The 10090-nt window shown below is 33.3% G+C and overlaps 2 protein-coding genes across 2 annotated transcripts; one reads left to right on the plus strand and one right to left on the minus strand.

Moving 5' to 3' along the window:
• The first annotated feature begins 405 nt into the window (after positions 1-405).
• Positions 406-1340, plus strand: LOC125851775 (uncharacterized). The gene is made up of 2 exons (XM_049531524.1): positions 406-524; positions 890-1340. Exons 1-2 carry the CDS (start codon positions 406-408, stop codon positions 1338-1340), a joined length of 570 nt encoding a protein of 189 aa, XP_049387481.1.
• Positions 1341-8180: 6840 nt separating this feature from the next.
• On the minus strand, positions 8181-9291 carry LOC125851776 (uncharacterized). Its single transcript, XM_049531525.1, has 3 exons — positions 8944-9291; positions 8487-8510; positions 8181-8282 (listed from the first exon to the last, which is right to left on the minus strand). The coding sequence occupies exons 1-3, from the start codon at positions 9289-9291 to the stop codon at positions 8181-8183; spliced, it is 474 nt and encodes a 157-aa protein (XP_049387482.1).
• Positions 9292-10090: the final 799 nt, after the last annotated feature.

Below are 10090 nucleotides of genomic sequence, written 5' to 3' on the forward strand. Positions count from 1 at the left end.
AAGGATGAAGTGAGGAAACATTATATTCAAAAAGGGCCTTGTCAACCTAAAATTGATTCATATCCTCCAACTGAAATTGGAAAAAGAACGCGTCAATTTTGTAAAATTTGGTTTGAAGGTCCATATTCTAAATGGTTGGAGTATAGCGTGGAGAAAGATTCTATCTATTGTCTATGTTGTTATTTATTCAAAGATGATTTTTTCCATGAAAGTACAAGTGAGTTTTACACAAAAACGGGTTTTAGGAGTTAGAATAGGGCACTTGAAATATTCCGTAAACATGTTGGTGATGTTAATAGTATTCATGACAAATGTTTCAACAAGATGCTAGATTTGTCAAATCATTATCAATCAATTCAAGTTGTTATTGATAAGCATTCTCAAAATTTAAAAAATGAGTATTGAATGCATTTGGAAGCCTCAATTGATGTGTCAAGACATCTTTTGCAATATGGATTACCTTTTCGAGGTCATGATGAAAGTGAATCTTCAATTAATCAAGGCTTCTTTCTAGGATTTTTGCGATGGCATGGGGACAAACATCCGGATGTGGAAAAAGTGATATTAGAAAATGCCCCACAAAATGATACTTTGACTTGTCCTATGATTCAAAAAGATATTGTCAATTCTTGTGCAAAAGAAACATTCAAAGCAATAATTGGGGACTTGAATGGAGATTACTTNATTTAAAAAATGAGTATTGAATGCATTTGGAAGCCTCAATTGATGTGTCAAGACATCTTTTGCAATATGGATTACCTTTTCGAGGTCATGATGAAAGTGAATCTTCAATTAATCAAGGCTTCTTTCTAGGATTTTTGCGATGGCACGGGGACAAACATCCGGATGTTGGAAAAGTGATATTGGAAAATGCCCCACAAAATGATACTTTGACTTGTCCTATGATTCAAAAAGATATTGTCAATTCTTGTGCAAAAGAAACATTCAAAGCAATAATTGGGGACTTGAATGGAGATTACTTTGGTATATTAGTTGATGAGTCAAAAGACATCTCTCACAAAGAACAAATGGCTCTTGTTTTGCGTTTTGTTAATAAGAATGGTGAAGTAGTTGAACGATTTATCGGTCTTGTCCAAGTTAGTGATACATCGGCATGTTCATTGAAGAAAGCGATTTATTCTTTGCTTTCCGTTCACTCACTAAGTCCATCCAAAATACGTGGACAAGGTTATGATGGGGCTAGTAATATAAAAGGAGAGATAAATGAACTCAAAACTTTGATTATGAAAGATAGTCCATCGGCATATTACATTCATTGTTTTGCTCATCAATTGCAACTAACACTAGTGGCTATTGCTAAAAAAACATTTGGATGTTGAAGACTTTTTTGATCATGTTAGTAATGTGTTGAATATTGTTGGAGGATCTTTCAAGCGTAGAGACTTACTTCGTGATCACCAAGACAAAAAGTTAGAGCAATTATTTGTGACGTTCAAAAATGCCAAGGATTACATCAAGAACGTGGGCTTCAAAGACCAGGTGATACGCGTTGGGGGTCACATTTCAAAACTTTAGATAATTTATTGTTATTTTCTCATCTATTAATTGTCCATGTTCTTGAAGTGATTGAACTTGAAGGGTCCACATCAAGTGATAGAAATCAAGCGGAGTATCTTTTGACAAATATTAAAACATTTAAATTTATTTTTGTGCATCACTTGATGTTGAAAGTGTTAGCAATGTCAAATGAGTTGAGTAAGATTTTACAAAAAAGAAGATCAAGATATTGTTAATGCCGTGAAGTTTCTAAATATTACAAAGAAAAGATTGCAAGCTATGAGGGAAAATGGATGGGAATCCTTGTTGGATGATGTTTCCTCATTTTGTGATGTGCATGATATCTTGATTTCCAAGTTGGATGAGTCTTATTTTCCCGGAAAGTCAAAATGTAAGTCTTCGGGTGTTAGTTATGCGCACCACTTGCGTGTTGAAGTCTTTTTTGTTGTCATTGATGTGCAACTTCAAGAGCTTAATGACCGTTTTGATGTAGTGAGTAGTGATTTGCTTCTTGGGATGGGTAGCTTGAATCCGGTCAATTCTTTCTCTAATTTTGACAAAGGTAAAATCAAGGCTTTAGGAGAGTGTTAGCCAAGTGAGTTTGATGATGAAAAAATTTGAGATTTGAGCTACCAACTCGATACTTTCATTATTCATATGCGAAGTGGTAATCCCAAGTTCTCCAACTTGCAAGGAATTCGTGATTTGGCGAAGGCATTGGTTGAAGCAAATCTTGCGGAGACTTATTTACTTGTAAAGTTTACTTTAATTTTACCAGTTGCTACTGCAACTGTGGAGAGAGCATTTTCGTCAATGAAGCACATAAAAAATGAAGTGCGGAATAGTATTGGTAATCAATATTTAAATGATTGTCTAGTGTGTTACATAGAACGTGACGTATTTATAAATGTTACTAATGATGTCATTATCGATCATTTTTAGAATATGAAAACTCATCGAGGACAATTGTAAATGAATGATGAATATTTATAATATTAGTAATATTATTGAAAGTTTTAAATTTGTTAACTTCATGCTTTTAGTATGGAGTGTGGATTTGTAATATCTTATTATTTATATTTTATTGATTGATTTATGATATATATCGAAAAGACGAATAATTTAATCAAATATAAAATTAATTTAATCGATAAGTCTATTTGGCACCCACAGACTCTAAATCCTGGATCCGCCACTTCGACCACCCTTAGTCGATTGTAGCCCTGCCACTCCTACGTTGTAATTCATGTGTCATTTTTTATTTTACCAATGTAATGACATAATCGGATATTTTATATTTTAAAGTAAAAATTATTTATAAAAAATCTAGTTGACTACTTGAATAAACTTTAATGTGAATATAAATCACTAAAATTACATTATTATTTCAATTTATTTGTCTTAGTTACATATTTCATAACTACCAAAATCAAAATTTATGAGTAGATTCAATCCATACATGCTATTATGGGTGACAGAATGAATAATTTATATGGGTATTCACTCATATTTACCCATTTTAAATGGGTTGGGTACCTAACTCATATAAAATGGGTAAAAAACGAATAATGTTCATATTACCCATTTAAAAGTAGTAGTTAAATGAGTAAAATGGGTAAAAGATGTTACTAATTCATAAAAAAAAAATGATTGTGTTAAACTGTTAATGTATTTTTTTGGCAGTAGGTGGTCGGGTAGTGTGTGGGAGTGGGGTGGGCTAAGGAAAAAATCTATTGAAAAAAAAATTAACTTTTTTTTGGGAAGGGGCTGGAAGGGGGATGGGGGTGGGGTGGGGTGGTAAGAAAACATCAAAAAAAAAAAGGGATAGGGGCCGTGGGGGGGGGCATTGTAGGGGGGCGGGGTATGGTAGGGTGATAAAAAAAAACTTTAAAAAAGAATTAATAGTTTTTATAAAAAAACAAACTTTTTTTTTTTTCATTTTTTTGGGATGGGGGCAGGGGGGCTGGTAGGGGTGATAAAAAAACCTTTAAAAATATTTTGTTTTCAAAGTTTTTAACAAGATACCTACTTTAATATGTGTCACACCACTTTCCATTTTAACAATTGTTAAGGATATGACGTTTTTTTTTAGGTGTTTCAAGTCACCTGGTAATTCCTAATTTAAAAGAGAAAAAAAATATTTTTAGTCTAAGAAAATAGAGATTGGGTAAGGAATTCTATTGACCGGAGGAAAGGTGTGAGGCACCTCCCGAGTCCCGTGGTTCTAGCACGGTCGCTTTATTAACTCATGTTTGGCTAAAATAATTTTTGGATAAAAAAAGTAAATTTGTGTTAGCTACTAGATTTTATTTTATTTTAACAAAAAAATGATTGGCGTAGGAGCGTAAGCGCATACAAGACCACTTTTTTTAAAAAAATACACACCAAGGATCGTAACCGAACACATGGTGGTATTTAATATATATATATATATATATATATATATATATATATATATAATTTTATTTTTAAAAGACTGATAATTAATGACTCAAAATTTATTTAATAATTAGAAAAAAAATTTAGTTTTACACAAAATGGTCATATGCTCTTTTGAAAGAAAATTGCAAAAATAGCCAATTTTATCTAATAGTTAAATTACTAACCAAAAGTAGACGATTTTGTATTTTTGTTTCAATAACCATTTCATATATTTATTTAAGAGAAAGAAAAACAGAATTTATGAAATTATCAAATTTACATTTTTTGCAAAAGTGATCAGATTTACATTTTATTTTTATTTTTTTTGCAAAAACAGCCTTTTCTTAAAATGACCAGAAAACTAAAATAAAAAAAAAGACTTTGAGATTGTTGTTGTTTTTTTTTTTAGCAAAAGCATGGGTTATTTATCAACTTCATAATGATACATATAGAATTAACACCTAATTTAATAATAGAACACAAATATATAATAACAACAAAACATAATTTAACTAATTTCAATAAAGTTATATATCAACTTCATAATGATAAAGATAGAATTAACACTTAGTTTAATAATAGCACACAAATATACGATAACAACAAAGCATAATCATATTAAGTATCATAACATGTTTAACTAATTCAAATAAACTAAACATAATAATTTAACCAAAAATATAAACATGTCTCATTATTTTTTGAAGTAGCACTGCAAAATGAAGGAAAAAGGGATATACCTAAAAAGATGATGACAAAACAATGATGAAAGAAAAGCTTAATTGAACTCCCAAAGACCACAAAAGATGAAGTATATTTTTAGAAGATGACTTTTTTTTCCCTTTATTCTTATGATTTTCTCTCTTCTAATTTTCTATTTTTGTTCCTCTTTGAAATGAAAGAAGAATGTGTTTAAATAGGTGGTGAATATTAACACTCATTCTTCTTGAAAACTTAAGAGTCAATGCATGCATTGGACACCTTGTCTTCCCAAGGTGCCACCCAAGATGGCCAATAAAATTTTCTCTTCTTTTTTTTTTCTTTTTCTTTTTCCAAGATAATAATTAATTAAAAAGCCTTTTAGATGACCCATTTCTTTTATTCATTAATTGAATAATAACTTAATGGGTCATCTGAAAATTTAAAATAGGCCCAAAATACCCTTTTAGATGACCCATTTCTTTTATTCATTAATTGAATAATAGCTAAATGGGTTATCTGAAAATTTAAAATAGGCCCAAAATGTAGACCCATTTGATCAAGACCCAAAATCAAATTAAAATTAGCCCACTAACACAAAATCTAAACATCTAAACTATTTTGAAGATCAAACACAACAAATAAGGCAAAAAAAAAATTGAAATTAAAAAAAAAAAGCAACAACTTCAACATGATAAAACTTGAAGAACACTAACAAAACAATACAAATACGGCACCAAAACGACTTATATGATTTTTAAAAAATGTGATAATGATGGATTTGGATAGAGGATGAGAGGGGGAAATGATTAACATAAATTTTCGGATGAATGGAAGTCGCTGCAAAACTACGCCGGAAAATTTGTTGACGGATTTTGGACATAAACTTTACATCAAATGATAGCCCTTGAAGAGCTCTACACTTTTATGTAAAGGATATAGGACGGGGATGACCGAAACTTTGTAAATCTAAAGAAAAAGGTGAAGATTTATGTTTGGTTTTTCTTAGATCTACGGAGTTTGGCTATGGATATGAACGAATGGTTTGCGGATTTGTGTAGAGGAGGGTTAAAGGAAGAAATGGTAAAATTTTGGAGATTTTTCCGGCCAAGGGGTGGTGGCCGCCGCCGGCGGTGGCGGTGGTCGGCCGTTCGGCGGCAGGTGGAAGAAAAGGGGAGAAGAAAAATAAAAATGCAAATAAAAATTTTGATTTTTGGAGTTTTCTATTTTTTTGTAGGGTCCATAAGAGCCCTTGGATCAAAAAATCATGGATGGTTGAGATTTAATCTTGACCATTTCTATTGGATCGGGTCAAAATTGATTGGGTCATCAGAATTTGGTCTAAATCAACCCAATTCAATCAAAAATTGGGTCATTTGGGCCAATTAAAAAAAATTAATATAAACAAAGACAAACAACCCAAAATACACAACAAAAATATAAGAAAGGACATTACTATATATTGTAGGAGTAAAATAAACACGTCAAAAATTAGGTGTTCACAATATGAGTATCCATTTTATCCATTGGATAACTTGTTTTTACCCATTTAAAAATGAGTCGAGTCGAGTCGAGTACTTTATTCATTTTTGTTTAACTCGTTTTCGATCAACTCAACTCGCTCGTTTGTCACTCCTGCATCACTACAACAAAAATAACTTTTAGTGGCAATAAATAGACACATTAATAAAGAATGTTAAAGTCTTTACTAACATTAGTTAAGTGTCATTAGATCCAATGTCGCTAAAGGCTTCATGAACATATACAAAGAGTGTTAATTGCTGCTAAAACTACATATTTAGCGGCAATTGAGCTATTGTCGTTAACAAATTGCCGCTAAAGATCATTTTTTATGTAGTGGATGTTATTATCCTTTGTAATTAAGTTTTGAATTATGACATTTTAGTCACATTAGTGTTTCACACTATTCTTTTAGTACGACTTCCTCTTTCTCAAAATATTTGTCATTTTGGAAGTATAAGACAAACTTAATTATTTTCTGATCAATTTTTAGTGTACTAATGATTGTGCAATTTGACTCAGGTGCATATTTATGGATTCAAGGGATGGCTTTATTTCAAGATGGTTGGGTCGAAATTGTAAGCGTCCCATTACCAAATTGGGATACACAACTTGTGAATGTGGGTGTGACATGGGTGGACGATGGGATTCACGAGAAATGGCCTTTCTTTGTGGATATTCCAGTGGGGAGTCCTCCACTTACTGTTGAGGGTGAAAACAACAAAGGTCTGATTCTTCTAAGTGATGACGAGGAGTTTGAAGAGGACTATGACGTTGTTGAGAATATTGGAGAGGTTAGAAGGAAAAGAAGAATGGTGGAGCCTTCTAGAGGTGACAAGAGGAGAAAGTTCATTCCAGGAACTTGTGAGGAAATATCTGATAGTTCGGAGGAGGAGAGTGATCCTGATGTAGTTATTGTACCTCAGCTTGTTGTTGAGGGTGAAAACCACAACAAAGGTCGAACATATCTTTTTCGGCCAAGCTCTATGGACAAGTCTAAGAATAAGAATGATGAGGAGTCTGATGAGAAGGAATCTGATGATAAGGAGTCAGATTATGAGGGGTCTGATTACGAGGAGTGTAAATCCTCTTATAAAGAGGACTGCGATGATCATAATAAACTCACTCCTCCTGAAAAGAAGGAACATGTTTCTGTCAAAGAAACACTTCCTTTAATATTCCTGTTTGAAGACGAGGAACCTCTTCCCCCAGAGAAAATGGGAAAAGGAAATTGAAGATCTTTTTTCTGCAATGGGCATGTGTATGTTGGAAGAACTAATTGACTTTACAAATTAACCTGTTTCACCAATGCAGAGTGAAAAAGTAAGTGAGTGTCAGATGGGGAACCATAAGCTTAAGCTAGATGAACAAATTGGACTTATCTGTTCAGTTTGTTCATATGTCCATTTGGAGATGAAATACATCTTCCCTGATTTTATAAGTATACGAGTTTTGTTTTGGCAAGCACTTCTCTTAAAAAAAAAATTGTTGCACACATTCTACTAAATCTAAATTTGTGGTAGTTTTTTCTATAGCTTTGCCATGCCAATTTAACGGACATACTCTTCAGTTGTTTTTTCTATAGTTTTTCTAGATGAGCTATGTATTTTATATTTTAAAGATAAGTAATTGACAGAACCAAACTCGTATACTTACAAAATCAGGGAAGATGTATTTCATCTCCAAATGGACATATGAATAAACTGAACAGATGAGTCCAATTTGTTCATCTAGCTTAAGCTTATGGTTCCCCATCTGACACTCACTTAGTTGTCCACTCTACATCGGCGAAACTGATGGATTCGTAAATCCAATATGTGATTCCAAGAGACACATGTTCATTTCAGAAAAAAGATCTTCAATTTCCTTTTCCCATTCTTGTTTCTCTAGGGGAAGAGGTTCCTCGTCTTCAAATCGAAATACTAAAGGGAATGTTTCTTTGATAGAAACATGTTCATTCTCTTCTGGAGGAATGACTTCATTACGATCATCGACATTTTTTATTAAATCAATAATAAACTTCAGAAACTCAGACTCTTTAAGAATCTTCTTCGGATTCTTTCGAAAAGCATCAGTTGAAGATTCGAATTCCGACTTAGAATATAAGGTTGTATCAGTAAACTCTTTGGATTTGTCCCCCGTCCTGCATATGTTTGACTTAGAAGAAACAACCTCATATGTTGCATTCAAGATAGGAGCCACCTTCTCCTCAATGATAACAACATTAGGATCACTCTCCTCCTCATCTTCCGCAACGTTAACAACATCAGGTTCAATCTCCACCTCCTCATCCTCCTCTTTCGTAACGATAACAATATCAGGATCACTCTCCTCCTCATCCTCATCCTCCTCTGCAACGTTAACAACATCATGATAACTCTCCACCTCTTCCTCATCCTCCTCCTCCGTAACAATAACAACATCATGATCACTCTCCTCTTCCTAATCATCCTCCTCCTCCGCAACGTTAACAACATCAGGTTCAGTCTCCACCTCTTCCTCCTCTGCAACATTAACAACATCAGGATCACTCTCTACCTCCTCCTCCGCAACATCAACAACATCAGGATCACTCTCCACCTCCTCATCTTCCTCATTAACAACATCAGGATCACTCTCCTCTTTCTCATCCTCCTTAACAATAACAACATCGGGATCAGTCTCTTCATCCTCATCCTCATCCTCCTCCGACTCCTCATCCTCCTCTGCAACGTTAACAACATCAGGTTCAGTCTCCATCTCCTCCTCCTCCGTAACGTTAACAACATCAGGTTCAGTCTCCACCTCCTCCACAACGATAACAATACCAGGATCACTGTCCTCCTCCTCCTCCTCAACAATAACAGCATTAGGATCAGTCTCCTCCTCTGATGAATCATCATTAGCAGATACTTCCTTGATGAAAGTCTGATTTGTGAAGGACTCAGAAGTTCCTCGAGTGAACTTCCTCCTCCTATTGTTTTCCATATTTCTTTCGTCACCTCCAGAAGTCTCCATCTTTTTTCTTTTCCTTCCATTAGTAGAATTCCCACTTTGACTCAACTCGTACCTCTTTTCAATTATCTCGACCATACATTTTAAAGATTGTTGTCTAGGCCTCCTCTTTGAAACAAAGCCATCCCCTAAATCCATCTTTCGCACTTGAGACAAAATACACAATTTTCGTTATAAATCAAAATTCATAAGCATATATGTATCTGAAAGAAATTCTTCACAATAACAACAAGACTGAACTGCATTTACAAATACTAACTTGAATATAAAAAAAGCCCTTTTTCTGCCGAAAAATCAAGAATGGATAACTTTGAATTATTCCAAACTGTAAAAACAGAGTAATGGGGAAAGGCCCTTTTTCTGCCGGAAAATCAAGAATGGATAGCCTTAAATTCTCGAAACGGTATAAACAGAGTAATCGAGAGTGTGATGAGTTTGAATAAACTGAATGCATAGAAACATATATATATATATATATATATATATATATATACACACACATATATAGGGAGAGAGAGAGAGAGAGAGTAACAACATAAGAAAGACGTGACTTAGACAAGCCTCTTATGCGTGAGAGAAAAAACTTATGTAAAGTGCGTGCATTTTGTGATAGATTAGAATATTTCAACGAATCGGGATTATCTAAAGTGTGAACATTAACTCTTCCAAGTAAGTCACATGAATTGTCAAAATTTGCTGCAAGGGTATGTTTGGAAAAAATAAGAAAATATTTGTTTATTCTATTTAATTAGTGTACAACTTTTTCAAAATTGTGGGATCCAGTTTAGCTATACCGTTTAGTTTTAATTCATATATTTTTGTTATATAGCTATATTACTTTTGAATATCATTGTTATTTGTGTAAATTTTATAATTACTTTGAGTAAGAAATTGACGATGGATAAAGAAAAATACTTTAATTATGGACATCATCATT

The sequence above is a fragment of the Solanum stenotomum genome, unplaced genomic scaffold, assembly GCF_019186545.1.
Source record: "Solanum stenotomum isolate F172 unplaced genomic scaffold, ASM1918654v1 scaffold29929, whole genome shotgun sequence".
Taxonomy (NCBI): domain Eukaryota; kingdom Viridiplantae; phylum Streptophyta; class Magnoliopsida; order Solanales; family Solanaceae; genus Solanum; species Solanum stenotomum.